The 25,640-nt window shown below is 41.0% G+C and overlaps 5 protein-coding genes across 10 annotated transcripts in view; 4 read left to right on the forward strand and 1 right to left on the reverse strand.

Moving 5' to 3' along the window:
• Positions 1-7,825, forward strand: part of LOC109472252 (atlastin-2-like) — a 10,419-nt gene extending 2,594 nt beyond the window's left edge. The window contains exon 3 of the mRNA XM_019771897.1: positions 7,646-7,825. The gene's annotated coding sequence lies outside the window, so the exon portion shown is untranslated. The remainder of the gene's footprint in view (positions 1-7,645) is intronic.
• On the reverse strand, positions 2,209-4,367 carry LOC109472150. The gene is made up of 3 exons (XM_019771724.1): positions 4,096-4,367; positions 2,421-3,088; positions 2,209-2,243 (listed from the first exon to the last, which is right to left on the reverse strand). Exons 2-3 carry the CDS (start codon positions 3,082-3,084, stop codon positions 2,209-2,211), a joined length of 699 nt encoding a protein of 232 aa, XP_019627283.1. The 5' UTR covers positions 3,085-3,088; positions 4,096-4,367.
• On the forward strand, positions 4,487-13,407 carry LOC109472249 (atlastin-2-like). 5 transcript variants are annotated; one of them, XM_019771893.1, is made up of 14 exons: positions 4,645-4,737; positions 6,834-6,937; positions 7,376-7,602; positions 8,081-8,107; positions 9,424-9,558; positions 9,861-10,016; positions 10,277-10,333; positions 10,475-10,567; positions 10,746-10,884; positions 11,225-11,352; positions 11,857-11,985; positions 12,342-12,609; positions 12,857-13,020; positions 13,227-13,407. In XM_019771893.1, the coding sequence occupies exons 3-14, from the start codon at positions 7,381-7,383 to the stop codon at positions 13,305-13,307; spliced, it is 1,599 nt and encodes a 532-aa protein (XP_019627452.1). In that variant the 5' UTR covers positions 4,645-4,737; positions 6,834-6,937; positions 7,376-7,380; the 3' UTR covers positions 13,308-13,407. The 5 variants fall into 5 exon arrangements, with proteins under 5 accessions (XP_019627451.1, XP_019627449.1, XP_019627452.1 ...); XM_019771890.1 differs by lacking the exon at positions 6,834-6,937 and having other exon boundaries at positions 4,590-4,737; XM_019771889.1 differs by lacking the exons at positions 4,645-4,737; positions 6,834-6,937 and adding an exon at positions 7,030-7,093.
• A 3,177-nt stretch (positions 13,408-16,584) lies between these two features.
• LOC109472251 (myosin regulatory light polypeptide 9-like) lies at positions 16,585-21,337 on the forward strand. Of its 2 annotated transcripts, none has more exons than XM_019771894.1 (7): positions 16,585-16,692; positions 18,163-18,267; positions 19,260-19,335; positions 19,623-19,724; positions 19,973-20,051; positions 20,275-20,323; positions 20,666-21,337. In XM_019771894.1, the coding sequence occupies exons 1-7, from the start codon at positions 16,690-16,692 to the stop codon at positions 20,753-20,755; spliced, it is 504 nt and encodes a 167-aa protein (XP_019627453.1). In that variant the 5' UTR covers positions 16,585-16,689; the 3' UTR covers positions 20,756-21,337. The 2 variants fall into 2 exon arrangements, with proteins under 2 accessions (XP_019627453.1, XP_019627454.1); XM_019771895.1 differs by lacking the exon at positions 18,163-18,267 and adding an exon at positions 17,990-18,094 and having other exon boundaries at positions 16,661-16,692.
• Positions 21,338-23,408: 2,071 nt separating this feature from the next.
• The window catches only part of LOC109472274 (echinoderm microtubule-associated protein-like 1), a 28,872-nt gene continuing 26,640 nt past the window's right edge, over positions 23,409-25,640 (forward strand). The window contains exon 1 of the mRNA XM_019771937.1: positions 23,409-23,493. Within this exon, the coding sequence (XP_019627496.1) occupies positions 23,433-23,493 (61 nt within the window). The 5' untranslated portion in view covers positions 23,409-23,432. The remainder of the gene's footprint in view (positions 23,494-25,640) is intronic.

The raw sequence follows: 25,640 nt of genomic DNA on the forward strand, positions 1-25,640 counted from the left end.
CTAGGAAACATATAGTGTCAATTAGTTTAATACAAAGATTTTTCTGAGACAATCACATGATTAGTACAACAGTTTCACATCATGATATAAGTACCCATTCATCTGTAAATGTGTTAAAATATTTACATATACCATCCAGGTTAAAACCACATAGCATTCATGGTGATGACAGCATACATTTTGTCTTGTATTCCCATAGTATTACATGTCACTACGGTTTATGTGACAAATGGACTTGTAGCCTGTTCATATACATGAAGCTACACATCGAGCATGTAGGTAGCCTGGTTACCAAACCTGTTTTTTTACTAGCTGCTGAATTTTTCTTCTTCTCCACAAATAACAGAGAGGACAAAGAGACTTGCAATTGGCAGCTAAAATAGGTTTGGTAACCAACCATGCAAGAATGTAGGATTACAGCAAAGTCACTGCCATCCAGCAGGTGGGAGTGAGTGGTAAAATTACACCAGGATTTTTCTCTCCCCTTCCCAAATATCTGCTGACATTTACAATGCACTATTATAACTATTTCCCAACCTCCCCAGCACCATCTGTCACCTTGTGCCTTTGACTTCCATTAGTCTACTGACTGAACCCTCCACTCCCAAGTATACCCACTCACTAAAAGTCTTTGAACAACTAAATGCTGACAAAAAAACCTTTCATACTAATTGGCAGGACACTTCAAGCTGTTATAGCAATGACAACCTGAATGTATTTCAAACAGGGATGTCTAATTTTAACCACTTGTCACTTTTCAATTAACAGCTCTAAAACAAATCCTGTCATCAGCAGGACATTCTTGAGTGAAAAACCTACACATGCTCAAAATACTTGACAACAAAGAGGCACTGTGATGCACACCTGCTCTTAAATTAACAGATAGATCTTCAATTCAATCAGCAGCAACTCCTACGCTCCTGCTTTAAATAAATCTAGTCAAACCTAAACCTACCGCAGTCAAATGAAGATTACTGATCATACACATTTGCATACACAATTTTATCATTCTATATATATAGAGAGATACACAGCAGAGAGAGAGGGAGTGGGAAAGAGAGAGACACGCACACGTTCATTGTCATTTTACAGTTTCACTCCACAAGTCTAACCATGAGTCATGACAATCTGCATGACTAAACTTGATTATTGGAAGAAATTAGCATCATTATCAAATATGAAGAATTCGAAAGCTGCTGGCAGTAAAAAATATCAGCCGACATATTTGATCGCACAAATTGGCTTTGTTCCATGCAATGAATATTTCATTCATACCATAATTGATGAGGCAGTACAGTTAGTACTACTACTAGTAATATCATTTCCACCAAAACTGTAGATGTTAAAATTGTACATCATGCACTGTTCTGAATAGATAGCTGCTTCAACAGTTTGATGTTTACATAAGGTGAGCGAAAAGCTAGCTGGTGGCATGTGAAATCAAACAGATGGTTTGAGAGTGCAAAGGAATGCTTTCCTACAACACAGTACAATGGAAACACAATTGTTCCAAAATGTACCATGAAATATGGTCTTTTGTGCAGAAACCGCCTGTTGTTTGACCTACCAACACATAACACAAATGTGGATGCAAAAGGCTGTTTTTGTTTGGCAGATTTTTTTTCAATGGAATAAGGTCATGCAGACTATCCATGAGAATCTGCTATAGAAGTTGATTCGGTCCATAACTGGGGCAATTATCTTAATTGGTAGATCTAGATTATGAGCACTTAACATTCTCCCCGGTGACTTCTGCTGTACGTTGTAACTACTACAAATTTGGATACTATGGTATATAAATACAGCGACAAGGTTCTAGGAACTCAATTTTTCTGTCACAATTTGAGTAAAAGCAACTGGTGCCTTTGTGTTTTTGTCTTGTTCTTGTTGATGGGACTCAATTTTGATGTATTACCTCACAGAGAAAGAAAGAAATAAAGGGTATTTCCTGGGTACATTATAGTTTTGTCATTTTATTCTTTGTATAGCTATATACATTAAATACATACATTGTTAGAGCACTACCTTTCTCTAAAACAAACTGGATGCCTTCTACACAAGTCTGTTACTTGCAATTTCTATCAAATGGTTCCACAAAAACATGAATTTTCATGGCTTGTTGTTGACAGCAGACAATTAATATTTTCCTACCACAGATGTTGTCTCTGTTATCAGGACAAGGTTTACTACGTATCTTACATTATACATTTAAAGCTTTATCAGCTTATGCTGCCTGTCCTTAGCTTAGGGAAAAACACCTTCAAGTAAGTCAGTTGAGAGGCACAGGCAAGATAATTTGCTCCTACATCATCTTAAAGTGAAGTCCTAAGTAAGCAATTTTTCTTGTTCATGTCAACACTTATAATATCAAAGTTGTACTGACCTACTTAAATTGATGTGTAAAAGAAGTTTATTCTTACCTTTACGAGCCTGTGGTGTTGCAGACCTGGGCCTTTCAGGTGGCTCTTTCTTCATGCCCATGTCAGCACCACCCATGGTTGCCATGGAAACAAATGGGCTATGCTCCTCCATGTTGTGAGGGGACAACTGAGCTTCAGATATGTAAGGAGGTGCCTCAGGATCCACCACCACCCCTCCATGGTCTTCAAACAGGGAGTAATTCTGTGCCGTCCCCATGGAGATGCCATCACCAAGGATACCATCCTCCAGGCGGTTCCCATTAGAGATAGAGGCAGCATCTTCGATGAGTGAGCCTTCAGTATCGTGTAGGTCATCAGTGCTACAGTTGATGGCACTCAGCATTTGGTCTGACGACGGTGGTGGGTATCGCATGCCTGCTGGAGAACCCTGCATGTCACTCCTCTGGTCCTCACTGTATTCATTCAAGTCCTCATCATTTCTTTCTTCCTTGGCTGGATCCAGGTGCCACATTGTGCTGTGTTCTGAAGTGGGGATGCCTTCTGACTCTGCAGACGGGGGAAATCCAGCCATGGTCTGGCTGGGAACTGAACTGTATTTTGCCTCTTGGCCACCTTGTCTGTTTGGCCAAGCAAAGTACTGAGGCTTGCCATCTTGAGACACGGGCCGTGGGGGAGGATTGGGTAACACAATGTTCCCGTCCATCAATCTAGGAAAAAATAAGACAACAATGACACTCTTGCCATATCTTAAATTGGCATGAAAGTAGATAATTTTGTTAATTAAATGTTTCCCTGATCTGCAAGTATCAAGGTGATTGCTATAACAATGCCCTTGCTCTGTTGCTATGCTGCAAAATGTAAATGACATGGTGCTTAGATCTTTAGCAGAATCCTTGGCAATTGCTTTAAATATGGTGCCGATCTGTTAAGACCAATGTCAAAGAAATTCAACTGCGAGAAAAAATTACAAGCCATAGGCCTATAGCTATGACAGAAAAACAGGTGTTTGTAGATAGTGCTGTTTACAAACCAAGCAATCTAACTACTGACGTCACCTTGTAGTATTAAAAAGAAGAAGTGAAACTGATGGTATACAATTTTGCATCAAGACACCTCTCTAATTCTCCTCTATAAGCTAATGAAGGACGCGAGTTCTATGTTTTCCATGGAATGGCAGAATTAAGTCACTTGTTTGACAGTTGGTAACATAATCCTCAACTTAGTTTAAGGTCATATTATCATAACGCCACACATTGGGCATAATGAAACACTAAGAATGAGAATTGTGAAACAAGAATCCCGAAGAATCTGTCTGTATATCTGCAACAAATGTGTGAATTCAAAAAGATAAATAGGTGCAAACTTCCCACTAAATGAGTTGATGCGTTAATGCGTTTAGGGGGCAGGGCAAAATTTTGAGAAGTGTGAAAACTTTACGCCCATCTCAACAACAACAAATCAAAGTGAGACAGGTAGAATTTGCGCAGTTTCTGATAGACACTGGACCCGTAACGTAATACAGTACAAGTATCTACCAACTGCGTGGCATGTATATTTGTGATACGCTCATTTTGTAGCTCACATAAATCGAACTGCACAGCCCAACCAAAAACACTGATCGTAATCGATGGAAAACATGCAGCGAAAGCTTCTGCATAGCATGCAAAAAGCAAGGTCTGCACACATTTCTAATCAAAATAAGCTATCGATTTACCTTTCAATTCATCTGACGAGATTGTAGAAATCGACAACAGCCGTGTGGTTGCGGTCGGATAATGATTCCGACGATAAAACCCAATTTCCTGCTCCGAGCTCATGCAGAAATTGACGTGCAATGTTGTGTTCATCTCACCGAAGTACAGAACAGTCTCGGCGGAGGGATATTACTACAGGAATATAGTTCACTTCATCACTTCAGAATATTCGGGGAAAATTAAGATCAGAAAACGCATAAATAAATCTATTTATGACTACGGTTGTCGGTAAATGCTTGTTTCGTGCTTTATCCGGGACAGTTCCGTAAGTGCATCAGACTTAAGGTGCGGATGTAGACGCCAAAGGACCGGTGTACTCCGCCAGAATCTAGTAAGGACGTCATCACGCACCTACGAGGTCAGGACCTCTCACCCAAAATTTGCATAATCTGTCAATTTTTTTCACAAAATCCGGTTAAAGTCGTAAAAACCTATGTGAGAGGAATGAATAAATCCTAATTTAGATTTAGGAAGGCATCGAAAATAGCCGAGTGGTGGAATGCGTTTGTCCTTCAAAGGGGACTCTAGGCAGTGACGTCATCAGATGTAGATTTCCAAGATGGAGGAATTGAGCAATCGTAAACAGATGGATTCTGCAGAAGGTAGCGTATATTTACCATATTTTGGGGGCGGGGTGCAATTTTTCAGGTACACCATGAAGTGTGTTATCAGTTCGTTAAGTGTCAAGACTTGTAAAGCAAAGAAAGGTGCAAAAATGTGCCTGAAAACACGTCCCGCGACTCATGTGTTTAGAGAGCCTCCGGATGTAACGGTTTTCCACTGCACATACAGTCGCCCATTCACTCATTTGTCACATTATGTCCACAACAACCCTCCGCAAACATCGTTGTTGTTGCGACTTATATAGGACGAGCATGCTTCGTACTGCCAAAGGGAATGACACGACACCCTAGCCAACCACAGTCCTGAAAGAACATGCCTGTATAAATGGTGGAACGCCAAATTATGGCGCAACATGTCCACGACATGGCATGCATGCATGGGAGGGTCATACGTGTGTTGTTCTCACTTCCTATTATTCTGCCGTCATTCCTGTTCGAGAAATATTGTGAAAGTCGTGTGGCGCAGCGGTAGCGCGTTCGGCTCAGGACCTAGAGGTCCCGAGTTCGATCCCCACCCATGTCACCGATCTTGTGCCCTTGGGAAAGGCACTTTACACGACTTTCCTCACTTCACTCAGGTGTAAATGAGTACCTAGCTTCGGTTAGGGACGTCCCTCGGATAGGACGTTAAATGGAGGTCCCGTGTTTGGGGAGAGCCACACCTCGAGCACGCTAAAGAACCCGCCACACTTATCGAAAAGAGTAGGGGATCTTCCCGGTGTGAGTGGTTCAAATATTACAGTCTTGTGTACGTCTTCTACGTACCGTGCTTGGAGTCCTCAGCCTATTGAGGTTAAGCACGTAATATGGAAGAAGAAGAAAGAAGAAGAAGAAAGTGAAGAGCGTTGTCCCAATGCGACAAATTCCTACTTTGCATTTTCAACAACAGACAAGCCTTTAAAATAGTAGCTCTGTAAAATTGTAAAACTGGTAACATGCTCCACTCTTGAACTATCAAAGAAAATTAAGCTTCTGATTATTACAGAAAAATGCTCATGCTTAACTTCAAATGTGCGGCAGTCTGAAATTATATTCTGCACATGTTTTACAGCGTTTACAGAATTTGTTAGAATAGATAAGTTGTACTTGTAGTCCTGTGCCAAATGCTTTATCATATCAAAGCTGATCATGAGTGGTGTCAACATTACAGTGGCAGAGATCACAAGACCTTGTCAGGAAATACAATCCGTGCATGTAGAGATGGTTGGCCAGTGTTTTGCACAAGTTGCTAAACCATTCTGGACAGTACATGTATACCGGGTATTTACATGCACTATTGTGTATCGCCAGTATCTGTATACATATGTATCAGCTTTGAGAATGGCAGGACATTGTTCTAATTGCTGAATTACAGAAAGGGTTAACCCCCAAATTTGTCTTAGCTACACCTGAATTATATAACTTTTATAAGACGTTAACCAATGGGTGAACCAAAACTTTTATTTCAGTGTATTAGAATAATGCACACTTTCCAAGTATTAGTATTAGTAGTAATGTTAGCTATTGTTGGCATGATCATGATGAATGATAATTTTTTTTATAATCCTGGTAACCCATAGATTATAGTTAAGGGGATCATTGGGCCAGTACCTGGCTTGGGCATGCAGACAGACAGGTATACCTTCTCATTTTACCCCAGAAAGATCAAAGTCTAAAGTCTTTTATGAAATCATTCATCATAACTCTCTGTTGATTGGCAACCTTTGACCTTTACTACAGGTGGCATGATGTGTTGTACTTGTACAATACATGCATGACGTTCCCATAACTTGTAGACATATATTGTATGAAAGTGGACTTATTGCAAAATAATGAGTACATACTAAGAAGGTAAGGTTTCAAAATTCGAAGACCAAACAAATTATACGATAGGATCTCAGCTTGTATCATTCCTAACATTGCTGGTTAAATGGTAATGGAAAGCAATTTCCCTCTATTGGTATTTATCAATGATTGCATCTAATACCAGTATACCATGTTTGCATTTTGATTACTCAATTTCTAACTCTAAGTACTTACAGTGCTGCGCAGTGCTCATGATAATATGTGCACGTTCATGTTTTTGGTGAATCCAGTGTCTATCAGCTAGAGATCTCCTGAACACCATCCATTGAGCCAGCATTCAATATCTGGACTTACATGTACATCAGAACAGTTTGATTCTGCTATCTACTTGTAGGTAAGGCGTGTACCGAGTGCATGCTGTGGTCATGGTGGTGACATTATCCTAGCAATAGGGATATCGCTTCTGCAAGAACCTTACATGGCCTACCACGCTTGCAAAGCATGTTCACACTCACAGGGGAGCAACATCAGACTCATAGCAGTTTTACTGGTAGTTATATCACAGTGTTTTTAATTGTTGCATGAAACATGTACAGTACATGTACGCAAAATGTATAAATGTTTCTGTACATATATTTGTAGCTTGGTATCCAAACTTAGTATTATAGCTGCTAAGTCTCTTTCGCGCCCTCTGCAAATGAAAGACTCAGCAGCTATAATAAATTTAGATATCAGGCTAATGTATTTGCTGTATATGTCTTAAAAGTCAGTAGTGTATGTACCTTAACTTAAGGTTAAATATGTTCTGCTTTCTTTATGTTCTTTGTTACAGAAAACATGTCTGCAGAAGATACCATCGGGCTGAATGGGAGACCCATCCCTGTAGTCCTGGCCAACTCGGACGACCACACCTTTGAGCTTGATGAGGAGGCTCTTAGGTCAGTACTCCTCAAGGACCACATCCAGGACAAGAAAGTGGTCGTCGTTTCTGTTGCTGGTGCCTTCCGTAAGGGAAAGTCATTTCTGCTCAACTTCTTCCTGCGGTACCTGAAAAGCAAGGTAGGAAAGAACAATTCATAACAATAACATGTTCTGTGTGGACTTTTTCATTGCCAGACCTATTTTGACGTTGTCCTCACCAATGAGCATTATTAGTAATAAACAGGAAATCAAGATATTTCGTGATTGGATTTTAAAGATTGAGTCTGCCTTGCAAAACGATTAGCATCATAAATTAAGTGATGCTTTCCAAACGTCAGATGTGGAACAAATATGTATCGATCGTACCACTAATTTTACTAAAAATTAAACAAAAATATGCAGCAGGTATTATCCTACATTCCTTATCATCATACAGATTTTTCTCAGATCAAATCGTTTTCTATTTTATGAGTTTCTACGTATATGCTGACAGTGGATAATGTCATACTGGGCAAAAGGCATACCATGAAATGGACCTTTCAATAATGATGAATATCAATGGCAAAATGAATGCAGATTAGTCACTGTTAACTGTTTCTGTCTGCATGCATTCCAGTGTTGGTGCTCATCAGGGAGTACTGTGGTACAGTATTAAATCTTTACCTTCCAGTAGAAATAGCGTTTTGGCAGGAGGATTTGGGTGGCTTATGCATTATTCATCCCACACATCTGCAATGCCTGTGGCAGGGCTTAGTTATGATATCTGGATGCAACATCTTGCAGCAATCATGACCTCATTCCACTGTTGCTTTTAGTGAGTAATGTTCTATGGTAAAAGCACTTATCTACATGTACCCCAAGCTGCATCCAACCCTCTTTTTTCTGCAATTTGCTTTTAGTCATTTATTTGGGACACGTTTTGTGTCATCGGTCTACTAGCTACTTCATGCGAAGAGTGAGAGTAATGTTGTCTGGGACGTGGCTGCTCCCTTTCCAGTCATCTGAACTGACAGTTTGGGATGAAAAAATAAGATCTACATCTGCGAAATGTGCCGTCCATGTCCTGACTGCCATGTAAATTGAGTTAAACGGATGGAAAAGCTGTGTTGGACGTGATGGAATATGTTTCCTGTGTAATGTAATAGTGTCCACATGTATTCAGGCAATTTAGGTAGATGTTATAAGAAAATTGATGGGCTTCTTGACAAAACATGTATTTCAAGAAGGTGGGATTTTTTTTTAAGTACCAAATGACAGATTTCAGTCCCCTAATGATAAACCCCAATATCTGAACTCCAAGAAGGTGATAAACTGTCACTATGAATTCATAGTCTCATAGAATTATTCAAGAATCAGTTAATAATGGTACTTAAAGAGTCAGTAACATATAAAACAAGGCTTGCATGAAATGAGAGGCATATCCTTTTAAAGATATATGATGAAGGAAAAGGTTACATACATATATATGTATAAATAGATATCGAGATGAAGCTGGAGTTTATCATTAGAGTCTCTGAGAGGAGAAGAAAGAAATGACCAATATATCTTTGCAAGTTCTAGTGAATTTGTACAATGTACCTCAAGCAGTGCTTGCATGCAGCCACTAAGTTCTAATCCATTTTTCTTTACTTGAATGAAAGGGGCACCATTGTCAAGCACTCTTCTCTTTTTAGCACTCAGCTCTGGATAATAGTATTATAATGGTAGTTACGATATCACTGCCATTGCAGTAGCCCCTGCCTGCTGTAGCGCATGTCCAGCTGGGTGGACCAATGGCAGTAGAAACAGAGATGGGTGCTATTCTATATACCATATGGTGTGCACAGCATTTTAAGACTTAAGCTTAACTAACATTGTCTTACATTCTTCTGATATATGTACAAATCCTATATGTCTTAGCACGATCAGACAACCATGTAAAGTTACATGAAGAATGTGACATTCTTTGCTGTTGCACAGGGAAGGGATGAGTGGCTGGGACAGGATGACCAGCAGCTGGAGGGGTTCTCCTGGAGAGGAGGGTCAGAACGACACACCACAGGTATCCTCATCTGGAGCGACCCTTTCATAGTCACACTGCCCAATGGAGAGGAGGTCAGTATATATGTTATATGGACTTAATATGGATTAAAAATCTTTAAGAGTTTTTTTACCATCACTTATTTACCTGTTGGTTTGTAAATTTGTAAACAGAATAGCTGAGAAAAGTCGTAAATCAGTCATGATTGTGTGATGGAGTTTATGAAATAAATGCAGTTCTTTTTTGTAAAATATACATCTTATTATTCATTTGGTGCTGTAGGTAAGCTGTTCAGCTTACTGCTAAAATGCCTGACTTGTGACAGTATGACAGATGTAGTAACAGTGCACCTGTCCTTCTGTCCAACCCAACACAGGTAGCAATAGTGTTGCTGGACACACAGGGAGCCTTTGACAGCCAGTCAACAGTGAAGGACTGTGCCACGGTGTTTGCCCTCAGCACCATGACCAGCTCTGTACAGGTCTACAACCTCACACAGAACATACAGGAGGACGACCTGCAGCATCTGCAAGTAGGTTATGTTTGCACAGGTCCATGTTTTTATCTTTGGCTATCACTGTTACAGTATGTTGTCAGTACTACTCTATAGGACTGGCTTGATTGCTGTCCCTTCTGCATTAAGTCTTAGTAATTCATAGAACGGTTGCGCATACTACAGAGTACTGTTATCAAAGATTAACATTACGTCACTGATCCGAAAATGTCAGCATTGTGATATTTGATGGCTGGAGTTACCTTACAAGACTTAATTCTTTGTTCCTTACCCAACAGTTGTTTACTGAATATGGAAGGTTAGCCCTGGAAGACACCAACTCAACACCATTTCAGGTAACTTGTTTGCTTCTTTTTTTGGCTTATGTTACATACAGTGACTTAATGTCAGGAATTAGTTTAGTTGTTGTATATCATAATTATTGTCAAGTGGTAAGTTTGTAGTCAGTGCATTAATTATAGTTTTCTTGACTGCAGGTCTTGGAGTTCCTGGTGCGAGACTGGAGCTATCCCTATGAAGCTGACTATGGATCTAAAGGAGGGAGGAATATTCTCGAAAGAAGACTTGAGGTACTTTTCATAAACATCCTTTATTTTCTCATGCCTAGTGCATATGTATTCATGTCTCTGTGTGTTCATAAATTTGCCACTGCCTTCACCAAAACCATCCATTTCTCTTATGATGAAAGAGTAATAGTATTTTCTGAAACAAAATTTGAATGTCGTCTGTGTTTTTTCTCATTCAAAGATTGCAGACAAGCAGCACGAGGAACTCCAGAATGTGAGGAGACACATCAAGAAGTGTTTTGAGAAGACGGGCTGTTTCCTGATGCCTCACCCCGGCATGAAGGTTGCCACCAACCCTGTGTTCGATGGCAGACTCAAAGGTGCCAAAATACAGTCCTTATCTTGTCCTGCTTACTGAAGATCATCATCAGCAGCTGCTCAATTTTTTTTGTTCCAAGTGTGGGCTTTGTTCCACTCCAGTATATGATACAATACATCCATGTATTCACATGACACAGGGATTCTGCACAGTTATTAAGGTTTCTACCAGGATTTTCATCACTGTTGAGATTGTTGTAACCCTTATCATTACCATAAAAATCAGTGAAAAATAGAGATTAGTTGTTTTATTTTTTGTGGTTAGAACTTTTTCAATGATACCCAATTCTTTTATTTATGTATCGTAAGAGGTGTAGTTGCAGAGTTGCCTTTTTTTCCCAGACATTGAGAGTGACTTCAAGGAACAGCTGAAGGTTCTGGTGCCTCAACTGTTGGACCCGACTAACCTGGTGGTCAAGAAGATCAACGGGGCAGATGTGACGGCCAGGGAGTTAGTGGAGTACTTCAAGGTAATGAAACCGAAGTACAGCGTGAACTATTGTATCACTGATATTTTTCATGCTGTGTAGTGTAAGAACTTCCCAGAATATCATGTTCAGAACATGTGTTCTTCTTTAGTCCTAAAAATGACAAACAAAGACTCTGTATGTCCTGTCCTTGGAGTATTGTTCGTAGCTTTGGGACAATGACAATGCTGAGACAGAATTTGAACGGTTTCAACTTATTTGTCTGACATCAGCCAACCTTAGGTGACCTATGATATATTTTCATCTTTTGTTCCAGAACAATTGCATTTGTCATGAAGGTCCTGTTGGTACATATGAGAATGAGGCACATTACAGTTGTCATGGTAGATGTTTACAATGGTATGCACATAGACAAGTCTGATGAGAGAGTGGTCTGTTCAGTTCTCATGACTTTGGACGGAGGAGTTACAGTATAAACTATAAGGTGTCATATCACTATGATTAAGTATTTGTTTCACTCAATCTTCCTTCTCTGCCTTACTACAGGCCTACGTAACTGTCTTCAAAAGTGACGAGCTCCCACAACCCAAGTCCATGCTGCAGGCAACAGCAGAAGCTAACAACCTGGCAGCTGTGGCCACGGCTAAGGCCTTATATCAAGCAGAGATGGAAAAGGTAGGTCATGATGATGATGATGATGATTGTCTAATTTTACCAAAACTTTTACAGCTAATGGTTGTGTAAGGATGCCACCTGGCCATGATGGCTAGAACTGCAGTCATTGTTGCAATTTATTCTTTGTAAAATAACAGCATGCACCATTGCTGACACATCCTGTGAAGTCACTCTTTGTCTAGGTATGCCAGGATGAGCCGCTACTGTAACTGTACAGTTAAAGAAAGTGTGTGAAAATGTTATGTAGTTTGGTAAATGGTCATAACGTCCACTCCATACAGACACTCTAGAGTGTTTCGTATGCTGAATTTATCTGCAAAATAGCACTATCAAACCACAATTGGTCTCTCCAACAGATCTGTGGAGGAAGCCAGCCCTACCTGAACCCAGATGACCTGGAGTCCCACCACCAGCGTCTCAAAGAAAACTGTCTGGAAATTTTCCATGAAAAGAAGAAGATGGGAGGAGAGGAGTTCAGTTCTGTGTTTGCCGAGCAACTGGACAAGGAAGTAGAAGAAGCCTTCGAGCACTTCTGTGAGCAAAATGATAGCAAGAACATCTTCCGTGCTGCACAAACCCCGGCCACACTGTTTGCAGTCATGGTGGTTACATACGTACTATCAGGTACAGTAATATCCCATTCCACATGTCAAAGAACTTCTACATGTGTTTACCTCTCCATGCCCTGTGTATTGACTGTTATTAAAACCACAAACAACCCTGATTGGCTCCCAGATCAGGCATATGTTGTCAATCAAGTTTTAATAGCCAAGTAAAAAAAGTTGTCCTTTCAGTATCTATTGCAATGATATGTTTGGATTAGGACAGTCATCATCTAATTTCTTACCCTTTGCATTCTGCCTTGCTGCAGGTTTCTTTGCGTTGCTTGGAATGTACACCCTAGCCAACATCTTGACGGCCGTGTTGTGGGCGTCTCTGGTCAGCCTGTGCACGTGGTCATACATCAGATACAGCGGACAGTACCGCGAGGTCGGCACTTACATCGACTTGGGAGCAGAAGTCATCTGGGAGAAGGTATGTGAACACAATGTTCTTAAAACATTCTTAAGAGAGATAGTATGCTATATTTCTTATAATTTTATTTTGTCTATTTTGTCACAATTCCCACAATGTATTCTCATCAGTATGAAAGTTTTTTGTTGTTATGTATCCAACTTGAATAGTAAATGCTAGCCATATAGTAGGACTTGTCTAAATGTTTGATTTATGAATCCATACAGGTTGTGAGCCAGGCTTACATGAAGGCGGTGCAGAAGGGTGTGGAACATAGTATGGCCAATAACAAGAAGAAGAAAAACTGAAGATGATGAGTAACTGTTAGTGTAGGGCAACAGACACACACTAATACACGCAGACACACACTAACACACACAAACACACACACACACACACACACACACACACACATACACATACATTCATGCATACATACATACATACATGCATACATACATACAAACATACATACATATATACACACATACACACATGAAATAACTTCTAGATCCTGTTTTTGTTTTGCCAAAGCTATAAATACCATAGTGTGCAACTGTACCATATACAAGGTGTCCTTTTGTCAGAGCAGATGAGAGGGCCTGTGACATGATGTGTTAATTTCCACCCATTCTAATGTGACAGTTAAATGCCAAATTACCTGAAGCTTTACTCTGATATTTTTCATATTTGCACCATTAATTGGAACAGAATCAGTCATACATGTCATGTAAATGTCACCTGTCATATTTCTTTCTTGAAAGGATGTACTCATTGAAATGTTCTGTTGCTATATATGCTGTTGCTTTAGACTCACGTTTGATACACTGTACTTTCAGTAATTAAATTCCATGCTGACTGACATCAGACATGGGAACAGCGATTCCTTCCATTTAGACATTTTCTAAGCAATACTCAAATGTTTAGGAAAGTCAGAGACTATTTGTATTCAATTCCCATTGTTAATACTGCCTTTCTGTGCCTATTCAATCATTATGTATATCCACTTCTCAAGCTCAAAGCCATTTCCAGCATACTTGTTATTCTGTAATATGCTAAGGCACAGTGATGTTTAATGTATGTAATATCTTGACCAAGCAACACTGCGCACATGTCTTGGGAGTCTGTTGGAAATTTCAGTTTTTTTGTCCTGGGGGAAATTTCTCATAGCCGACAATATAAATTGCAATAAAAATATTGTTTATTTTTGCTGTTGTTATCTTGGATATCCATCACTGTTGCTATCACTAGACTGCTAAAAGTGTCAAGTCTCTAACACTTATCATATGCGCCCCTGTATGTCCAAAGAAGAAAAAGTGACAAACATTTAAAGTGATTTAGTACATGTAGGTGGTAAAATTTAAAAAAAATGGTGCAACAAAGAGAACGCTATTTATGAAATCTGCTGTTTTTCTTTGTTTGCCACTGTCCTCAGATCAAAAGTGAATAACAACATTAATGTTGTAAAATTGTTCTTGTGATGTTCATGCACAGTAAATAGATAAATGTCATCAAGCATACAAATGTTCCAATGTACCTTTACCTCCCTCCTGTGGCTGCTGTGAATTCTGTGATTCAAGTCTGACAAAACAAGGGAAAATTAATGCTCAGGGCCAGATAGCACAGTGTCTATGTAGCATTTGATGTTGAAGAAAGCATGTATAAAGAAGTGATGGTATTGCTTGCCATGCCATTCTATATGAATGATATGTTGCTATGAAAAAAGAAAATGCATGAGACCAGAAGATTTGGACAGTATTTGGACATAATTTATATATAGCAAAATAGAGTGTTGGCTGTATTTGTATTATCATGGCCGTTTGGTCTACAAACTGTTCTAGTATGGCAGAGGGGACCAACATGATGGTAAAGGCCTGTAAGGTCAAGACCATCCATCGTTACCACTTCAAATGGAAAGTGTTAAGTACACACTCCCCAATGTCTACTGTAATAGGAATTAGAAGTAGACTATAAAGTTGAAGACTGAGGCTTCAGGTAACAGCGCCAGAGCTTCCCTCTTCAACTGCCAAGCCTTGTCATGCTTTGCATATGTGTGTCAATTTTTAAAGTCATCAACTATAATACCTGTACTATTGGACCCCTCACTACACCTGAGGCACACTTGTAGCATACTTGTAGTCAACAACATCTAGCTTGGTTTGACCAACTGTCACAAACGTATATGACAATGGACATGCTGTGTTTTGGTGTAGGAGTTGTGACATCTATGTAAATAGCCAGCCATGTTTTGTAATGTCGGATTTCCTATCGTGCAGAAAATGTACAGAAATAACAACACTTGTACAGCTAATTTTGTACATCTCCATCCTAGAATTTTGTACTACCATACTGTTCAATTGATATATAATAGGAAAAATTATGAATGATGCAAAGTGCTGTATTGTTCTTTGTGAAGTGACAATATGTACAAGATATGTTTGTCTTGGTCGGTTCCTCAGATTTGCCTTGTTACCGTCATCAGTAGGATATGAAATAAATATGATGCATTTAAAATAACGGTGTTGATTGCTTTCTAGATCTTTGTACCTTTAAATAATATACATGTAGCGGTTTCCTTTAAATTAACAACCTTAGTGATTTTACGTCATCAGACGTATCACAACAATGTCTTGCCTGTTTACTCAATCGCAAAGGAAAAGTCCATAAGCTGCAACGAATACCGATTATTCACGCCTCTTCATACAGGGATGAGATGAATTAAGAGGGCATTATCGAAACGTTGCACAACGCGACTCCATTTCAATGTTGTATCATTGCTGGTATCCTCATCACTACATTAAAAAGGTCACAGCACGTCTCCACAACTAAAGAAGAGGGAGCAAAGTTAAACTGCAGGATAAGAAGTATGGCAACGAGGTCCGGATAACGAAAACAGTCATCATAGCTCACAGTATCGTCCACACGGGTGGATCAACTGAGCTACACTATAGTTTACAATGCCTGTAAAAGCCATGTGAACAGCTGGAAAATCAGAACGTGTTGTCATTGCGAGGATTGGGGCGGGAAATACAAGCCGTGTGTGCAGAAATACTTGCCGACTTTTTAATAGCTTTTCTGTTGGATTATTTTCCTTGAGTTTAATTTATTTGCAGATCGCACTGGCGATTTTGTCATTTGATTGTTGGCGGCCAGTATATATGCTGTGTAGACTGGGAATCGGACATGGTCATACGTGTCGGAAATAGATGCCCCGTCATACATGCTTGGTGTAACACAATGCGCTGTATGTTCTGCAAGGTGGCTTGGTCTTAATACATGTAAGTTACTGGAAACATCCGGACTTCAAACAAAAGCATTGCTTCAGCACTGCTTGGACGTGCATAAAATTGCGCGTCCTCGTGTGAAAGACATGTCAGTCTTGCAGGATGCCCAGAACTCGACCCCCATGGATCCTGGAAATGAAAACAGGCGACCTCTACACTCGCCGAAAATATATACGGAATGCCTCGAGTATGCAAATTAGCAATATCATCTGTGCTAACTTTTCATGCCACTGTTCCGTATAAGGAAAGTGTCAGACCAAGAATTCCCTGATAGGTCCGTTATTCCGGTCTCCAGAACTGATATAGCCCGACCAACCGACTTTGGAGGTCAGCAGTTTCTGCGCTCGCCTGTGCGTCGGCTAGTCGTTGGGGTCCCTGTGTCGAAAAGGAACGAACTGAACCAAAGATGGTAAGTATTGCTCTATCCATATTAGAGACTTTGTTCATGTTTGGAGCTTATAAAACAGCTTCTTGTTGCTTTTGATTGGTATCTGTGATAAGGTTTTGTTCTCTGATTGTTCTCAGTGGATGATAAGGCCATGTAGCTGATCTAAACTTTGAAAACGGAGTTCTTGGTAACTCAGAAAACGATATATGGCATGCAGTTTATCGACGTATTATAGCTATGAATATTGGTTGACGTTCCTGAGATATTTTCTTCATTTGCTTTCGCTGTAAAGCAGAAGGATGGTGTTTATAAATGATGTATCGTCGAGTTTATGGGTTATTGACATACACACCGCTTGCGCTTATTAATGTGTGGCCACTGCCTATATGCTAATTAAGAAACAGACAAGCGCGATACTTTTCCTTTAGTTTCCAACTATTGTACAGACCAACGGACGGCAAAACAGGGGTATTTCAATTTCCAGTCACGCCGAAATAGTTTGAATGCCGACATGGTGTACTACAGGATAGTATATGTAGGCGCATACCTCAGGACACTTGAAACTGCATGTACATGTTGAAATTGATACCCATCGATACCTCCCATTTGCTTGCTCTATCCCATAAATACATAATTACAAAACTACATCGCAATCTACGAAACAAGTGAAGGGTGATTTTGAAAACAGGAACACTGAAAATCTTTTTCAATTTTGCACAATCTTACATGAGGTTAGACCGATGCTATATTTGGGTCGGAGATCGATTACAAAAAACACAGACAATGCAATTCTGCTTTTTCTCTGTGTTTTTCTATCGCTCATTAAGCTACTACTTTATTGCTCAAAGGCTGGTCCTGAAAAGAAAAAAGAAAATAACGCGGATGAAGTGCAACACAGCATGCAACATGCAACACAGCCAGCCTTTCTTGGCACAGAATGCATATTGAACACTGCCTCCATCTGGGATAGAAGTTTCATTTTAGCGCCAACACATTCCAGGAATACCCACGAAAACGGCAGCAAATTCTGAGACCACTTTTCGCAGATGACCTGGGACGAAACAATTAATGTCACGTTTTTAAAAAACACTCGGAGAACTGATGACAGATAATGGCCACATGTCCAGCGACGACTGTGTCCTTTGGACAAAAAGAACACAGGACTAATTTATGCGGGTCGACTTTAAATTTGGAGTTTGGGGGACTATCAGTGCACGTCTTCGTGACAAAATTATGGCTTCAAGATTTAAGTGATCTTCTAGTTGAAGATGTTGTACACGTTATGTCACTCTTTTTGTGTCCAAACCCTGTGCGCTAGGCGTCCAGAAAGGCGAAGAAGAAGGCAGGATCCCTGCGCGCTAAGCGGGTCACTTCCAATGTCTTCGCGATGTTCGACTCTGGGCAGATCCAAGAATTCAAAGAGGTAATTATCCACTTCGATGAGAGTGCGAGTAGTAACCTGAGTCCTATGTTATTGATCTATCCCAACAGGCAAGCAGAAAGGCCAAGAAGAAGGCAGGGTCGATGCGCGCCAAGCGCGTGACATCCAACGTCTTCGCCATGTTCACCTCTGAGCAGATCCAGGAGTTCAAAGAGGCAAGCAAAGTAGCAGGACAGACTTAGCAAAACCCGCTCCTCTGGTACAAACCGGACGGGCTTTGCTACTTCGGTCGGCTTCCTAAGTTAGAGGGCCAGAGACGTTTGTGATCCTACCATAGGCTATGGTTTGAATCACAGACGCCCTGGCCAACCAACGAGCATTAACACCCCAGGAATTATTGAATGTCGAGCTTATACTCTCATTCCTAACTCCTACCGCTTTTTTTCACAATTTCATCCATCATCACCATTTTCCTTTCAGAAGTTCAAACTGAATATCCCTGGCACCATCTCACTATCTTATTTTATGCTTAACTTCTCCTTATTTTATCCACCGACAACTGACACTGCTATCATGAAAACTGGCATGAGCTATGCTACGATCCTTTACGTAACTGAAGCGTACGAATGACTAGTTGTAGTAGCAGGCTTGTTGTAACACCGATAACGTACAAGACACGACACGTGATGTCGGTTTTTGGAAAAAAAATGGACAATACGCATGATCGAGGATTGGCTCTTAACTTTGTCGCCTCTAAAACGACCCGTCCACTACTTCTATTTATATCTCGGCTCTTATTATTCTGAAACCCTGCCAAAAAGTTTCAACTTCAGCAGAAACAGGTCATGTAACTCGTTAGAATCTGAGTTAACATAGCTTCGTTATATGAGAGTGAATAAGGACAAATTTAACATTTCCTCTCCCCTGACAGACATGTCAACTGACATTTTAGAATGTACGCCCGACTTATAACACGTATTTCCACAGACCACCAAACCCACGTCTATCCGAACAAGGATCACCTATCTCCCAGGCGTCGTACACTCGTATTGTCGTATACGTATGCGGAAATGTACACCAGTAACACCCTCACTACCCACGACAGATCATCTACTAACCGGGACACCCGTTGCTAACTTTAACCTAACCGTTACGTGGCGATTGTATACCCTCTGACTAAAGTGTCGTCCCTCTGCCTCTCCCACAGGCCTTCACATGGATCGACCAGAACCACGACGGCTTCCTGCAGCCTGACGATCTGAAGGGTGTCTTCTCAGAGCTGAGTAAGTTTGGCCCTCTCAAAACCTTTAGGAAAGACTGTAGTATGGCCCTCATTGTAGAGGCCTCGTTAAGTGTTCCCGTTGTCCTGGTTTTGTCTTGTCTAGTTTTACTCAAAATTAAAGAAAAAAGTATCGCCATTTTAGAAGAATGGTATTAAGAGTCGCACAAAAACAGTATCTTCCGATTTGTTAGACTGTACATTACCGGTGGGCATCTCTTTAGGGCAATACGTAGCCCCGATGGCTTGTTCAAAATAGTAACCATCCATTTGATTGCTGTGTTCCCTCAGACAAGGATCCCGGCGGTGATGGCATCGACAAGATGATGGCCGACGCACCTGGCCCCATCAACTTCACCTGCTTCTTGACAATCATGGGCAGGAAACTCAAGGGTAAGTCAGCCCTGACTATAGTCCCATGCACTTGATGTTATGAAGATAAAAACGAGAGGGTGGAAAAATATCTTATGTGCGTAACGTTACCGTGCTGTGACGGAGGATCATTATAAACGTAAATGGGACAGAACAAACAGAATGGGACTACGCTGATCACGTAAATTTTTAGTAAGCCGTAATCAAAGGAATAAGCTTGTCAACATCTCTCAGGCTCACCGTACAACGTTCTCCTATCTTTCGTACAGGTGTGGACACCGAAGAGGTCATGTTAGACGCCTTCAAGATCTTGGATCCCGATGAGACTGGGAAAGTAGCAGTAAGCACGTAAGTCGGCAGGAACATTCTCGCATCCATTCTTCTAGCAATAGTTTCCAAGCTTTGGTTCCCAAGTGTAAATGATACAATGACCACCCAATAGAAGACGAACCTTTAGACATCCATGTAACCACAGTTAAGTGTAATTTCTGAGATATTTCTTAAGACGTAGACCAAACGTTTAGAGCCATCCTCCCCAAAACTAATCAGCGAATTTTCTCTCCTCCTACAGGATCAAAGAGCTGCTGGTCAGTGGCGGCGAGAAGTTCACAGATGACGAGGTAATTATTACATTTTCCTCTGGTATCAGCCTCTAGCATATCTTTACAAACAGGTAAATAAAAGGGAATCTTCCTTAGACAGTCTTCGTAAGACGCTCTCTACTTCTAGTATTACACACTATGCAGTACAGAGAATGATAGACCAAACAAACACTTTCTCATACCCGCTGATAATATTAACCTCCTTAGAAGTTACGGGTTTGTTTATCATGTGCTATTTCCTTATTGTATGTCTGTTATACCAGCTTTCGAACATCTGCAAGCAACCCGTTACTATGATTATATCCTAAAATCATAATCGTCACATTATGTTCATTGCTTGTTTTACTTTTCCATCCCCAGCTGAAGGGTGCATTTGAAGGTGCACCAGTCGAGGATGGAAACTTGGACTACATCAAGTACTGCAAGATCGTGAAGCGCGGCGAGGACTAGACCAGCTGCAGCCCCCCACCCACACGCTTCGGTCGTAGGGATCACGTCATCGTCTTTGAACTATGTCAGAAACGTACTTTGTGAGCACATTTGAGCTATTTATGGCGACATCACCACACCACCACAGTTGTCATCATCATGTTGCCTGCTATTTTCGGCTCGCACATGAAACATAGACGGGCTTCTGACATACTTTGAACCGACTCAAGTTACCATTCTTCTGTACCAACAAATGTATTTACTTATCTCCAAATCAATTTTCGTTATGAAATTAAATGTGTACTTTTAAACGCCTGTTGGTCATTTGGACTAAACTGGTCGTATCGTAACAGAAAAGTGTACCACCGTCTTTTAAAACGTAGGCGAAGTAAACGAGGTAGATGTAGCATGTACATGTGAACAGTGAAGAGGGGCGACATTTTGAGAAATAACCAGAGGTGTTACGAAGGACAGAGGAGCAGATGGTTTGTCTTGCACAGGGAGATCCTCACTTGCATTTTTGTACAGTTCGTATTTTGGTTTGTGTCAATGGTTTGTCCAGCCTTTTGACTTCCAGTAAAGTTTAACGGCTGCTCTCACCTACTTCTACTTTCTCTGTGCGTTTGTTGTCAGCGTCGTTGCTTGACGTTACACCAGTAAACAGTCTCAATTATCAACGGAGAGAGAGAGAGAGAGAGAGAGAGAGAGAGAGAGAGAGAGAGTGTGTGTGTGTGTGTGTGTGTGTGTGTGTGTGTGTGTGTGTGATTTACATATTCAGCATTTATTTAACAACAAGGGTTGAGTATTTTGTAGTCGACGAGCACCACTCCTACATTTCACATTAATAAGCACAAATATGTCCTACGATAGAAAATAGAATTACATTGTAGAATCTGAATGAACACCAGGTCTCCGCAGTCCCCCGTGATTCACCTCCAAGACCTGAAAATCGTTCCCCTTTCCTGAATGGCCTTCTCTTGCAACAATAAATCGCTATGTACATAACGTTACAGACTTCCCAGTCAGGTCCATAGTACCGGTGGTCAGCTGAGGGGACGTGCAAAATAGAAATACACCTAAAATAGGAGAGGGTAACGTATCCAACTTCATCGAAACCCATAGCCATAGCCCCCTGGGGCCATAACCGTAACCACGTGGCTCAATGACGCGCCCTGTCCTTGGTGCTGAACGTGCCATCCCATGTGTTAGGGAACCATTTCAATGCGTCCTGACGTAATAGTGATCATGTTACATTTGCACACACACCGCTACTGAGTCATAGATAGATCGACGGTACACGTCACGCCTCCTAGTCTGATAATGCTGTAGAGAACCGTTCGATAATTGACGCCTCTATCTTTTATAATACGCAGGCATTTATTCAAGGGTATTGCGTTACCCGATTACTCTGATACCGTTATACATATATGACTCACAGTGGCTCGTAAATTGCGTTAAGACAGAGAAAGTGTATTATGTATAACACGTGTCCATCATGTATAAATGGCTGCCATATATGCCGAGTATATGCTAAAATCAATATCACTTATGGTTAATCCCTCACCCGCCGTGGAACTTTGCCTTTTAGATTTTCTATGGACAGATCACGTTATATTTCATTAGGAAGACTAAACGTGCGATGAACACTATCCCAATAAGCTCGGAGAAACCTGTATATTGAGCTGAACAGTTCTACACCGACATATGTGCAATTGTTGTATTGCATTTCTCTAGACAAAGAGTCACGTCAACTTGTATCAAACTGTGGACCAGTACACCAATTACCAGTACAGGTGCACACCGTGCACTAAAAGTAGGCCGGTCGTCATTAACCAGTCACTATGCCAGTCCCTTATCACTAATGTCACTTGCAACTCCTGTACACATAACCATGACAAGCCTAAACAGTCTGTGATGGAATGTGATGGTCCAGGAAAGTATATGTACCTATATCTATCCGCTGTAGTTCAGGTTCGACCCTCTTGGAGGCGCTTGTGGTCAGGGCGTGTGTGCTAACACGATCGTGTTGAATAGTTAGCAATGCATACATAGCATATAGGATGTTAATCTGCTCACATAATCCGCGATCCATAGCCATATTGAACAAGACACAATAGTCGCATTGTGTGCCATTCATTACAAGAGGACGTCTGATGACCGCCTTTTGTTCCGACCACGTGTGACCTGGAGCTGGTCACGCCCACTCGACTGACGTTACAGGATCACTTTCCCTTTTCTTCTTTAGATCTCTGCTGTGTCAACCAAACTTGCAGCACCAGTGTTGGCGGACAGGTCAAATAATAAAGGTGTTGCTCCCACGACAGTGCCCATAAATAGGTTACATAAAAAAGCGAGTCTTTGTATGCAATTAAATCAACATTAAATGTTGAATGTAAACCTATTCTTGTGACAGAACCAGTTTGTTCAAACATTAGATACGTCCATCTTGTTTGGATATGGTCAATTGAGTTCGCATCATGACCCAGTTATGTTCAGTGAGCCAATACCGAGATGTCAATTTTTAAAAGTCCCGCCTGTCAGTTGGCAATTGTTTCAGGCATCGATCTACTTGATATGAAGATATGAACACACGCGCTCGATAAGGTATTACGTTAAGTACATAGAGTACTCTGAACTCCAGTTAATGGTTGATGGTACGTCCCCACTTTCCCACCTGCCCGTGACCTGAAGTACACCCATGGGGAGCTCACCCGCCGACCGGCATGCTTTGCAAGCAGCTGGCAAGATGGAGGGATTCGGTAAGTGGCTGTCAAACATCTCCGCTGGTTTTGGGCCTTTTTTGTCGGCCCTGTCTGTGCTCTGTGCGGTTTGATATGATACGTTAGCCCAGATAAGGTCTGTTGTACAGTGGCTACCGTTTGTTTTGTTTGGAAGGTCTGGGTTTGGTCACAGGGGCGCGTGGACTGTAGGTGACGAGCGGTAGTGTACAAACGTCAAATCTATTTCCCCAAACATAGACCGGTCCAGATCGGTACTGCACAGCGTGGGGAAACGTTCACACGATACGGAACACTACAGAGTGTGGTTACACAGGAGCTGTTTGTGTAATAGTTGTACAGCTGCTACTGCTAGTCAGTACTATATAGCTGCCGTGAACGCCAAAGGCCTTTATTCTGGCGCGCGGTTTCTTATCACGGAACATGCCAGGGGCTTTCTGTCCATCCACGTAACGGTGTCGTGGGATGGTCGATTTTGATTTAGCAGCCAGTTTCCGTGGATCCCTGCATGGTGGGCTGGGAGTGTTTGTCCAGTCCTGGCAGCTGGGGGCAGTTAGTGTCTAAAAGCCGTGAAGAGATCACCAAAAATGGCAGTAGAACAGAGAGGCTCCTCCCTCGCGTTTTCACTGGCAGAGTTGGCATCACAAATTGCTCCCTGAAAGGAGGAAAAGGGATCGGGTTAAAAACAACATATTACATCTGTTGTATCAACTCACTGGAGTAAGGCAATGCCACCTCTATTGAGTAAGTGGCTGTCCAATATTGTGGCATAAATAGCACCTTATTATCCGTTAGGAGGTAATTTATGTTATCGCATAAAGTGTCATTACCAACATTATGAATTTGCTGATGTTGAATAATATAATTAGTATCAAACAAATCTTGTGATGGAATCTGATTACTAAGCTCATTGTATCACTGTGGCTTTGCTGAGAAAAATGTGTTTCACACTTCTGCACAGTTGTTCCTTTATTGTGCTCTTATACAATGCTTAATCGCAGTTGCCATAAATAATATGTGACAAGATGTAAAGGGGCAATCAGCACCAGCCATGGTGAACCTTGGGGACAATAAATCTTTGCCAGATTCAAGGACAGCAGTGAGCTGGTGGTTTAATGTTTCTCTCTGCAAGCTTTTGAAGTTCTGCCTTCTGGCTGATTTGTTCCTGAGATGACTGTTGTACTGTTACAAGCTGGACCCTGCATGCAACCTTGTTACATGACTACAAACAAATCTGACAAAGTGTATTTGCTGTTGGCTGCCACTAGAACCTGATAGTACAATGTCTGTATTCAGGGTAACAAGGGTATGAATTAAACAACAAGTAAACTCTGTGTGCTATACATGAACAATTTTGACACTTTTGTTCTCACTAGCCAGGGATGCAAAGTTACTTGCCTTTGTATACTAATTAGATCCTGAATAGAATGCTGTATGTGATTGTGCAGCTAGGTCTGGAAGTGGAATGTGAATGTCAAAAAGGTTCAGATTGACACACATTCAACCAGAACATGCATGTGAACATGAATAATCCATTCAGTACATTCACCTGAGCAAGAAGTAAATTCTGACACGTGCACAGTGGGACGGGATGGGTAATTGACTATGAAGAGGAATGCTGCCACACCCCCTCTGCAAACACTGCATTTCAGAAGTCTAGATCCAAACAAGATTGTGTGTAACAGAGAGCTGTATGGCAAAGAAGTGTTTCACTAAAAGTGCTCTCCATATAGCCTGGAGTGGAATAAATCGTGACTGGCCTCCTTTGGTATTCCTGTGTTTGTGTTAAAACTTTCCCACAACAAAGTGACAGGAGACAATGCAAATATAGTCAAGTGGCAAAACTAACACATTTATGATTATCACCAAATTGACTGGCTTCGGAAAGTTAATCAGTAAATACTTCAAGTCTTTAGCATGCACACCCTCAGAGCAAGTAGCTAGAATAAACATGCCAACAGGCCATAGTGTTGAATTACTTCCTGAATAATCAGTATGTATTTCCTTCTTCATCTTCTCCCAAGGAAGGCTTCCATGCCTTCTTGTAAGTGTTTCTTTCTAATAAATTCTATCTTACAATTTTACACTAGTTTCTCAACTTTCACTGGCTATTCCAACTTGGCACTATGGAAATAAGGAACACATCTGTTATGGGAGGATATAGGGCC

The sequence above is a fragment of the Branchiostoma belcheri genome, unplaced genomic scaffold, assembly GCF_001625305.1.
Source record: "Branchiostoma belcheri isolate BF01 breed outbred unplaced genomic scaffold, Haploidv18h27 scaffold27, whole genome shotgun sequence".
Classification (NCBI taxonomy): domain Eukaryota; kingdom Metazoa; phylum Chordata; class Leptocardii; order Amphioxiformes; family Branchiostomatidae; genus Branchiostoma; species Branchiostoma belcheri.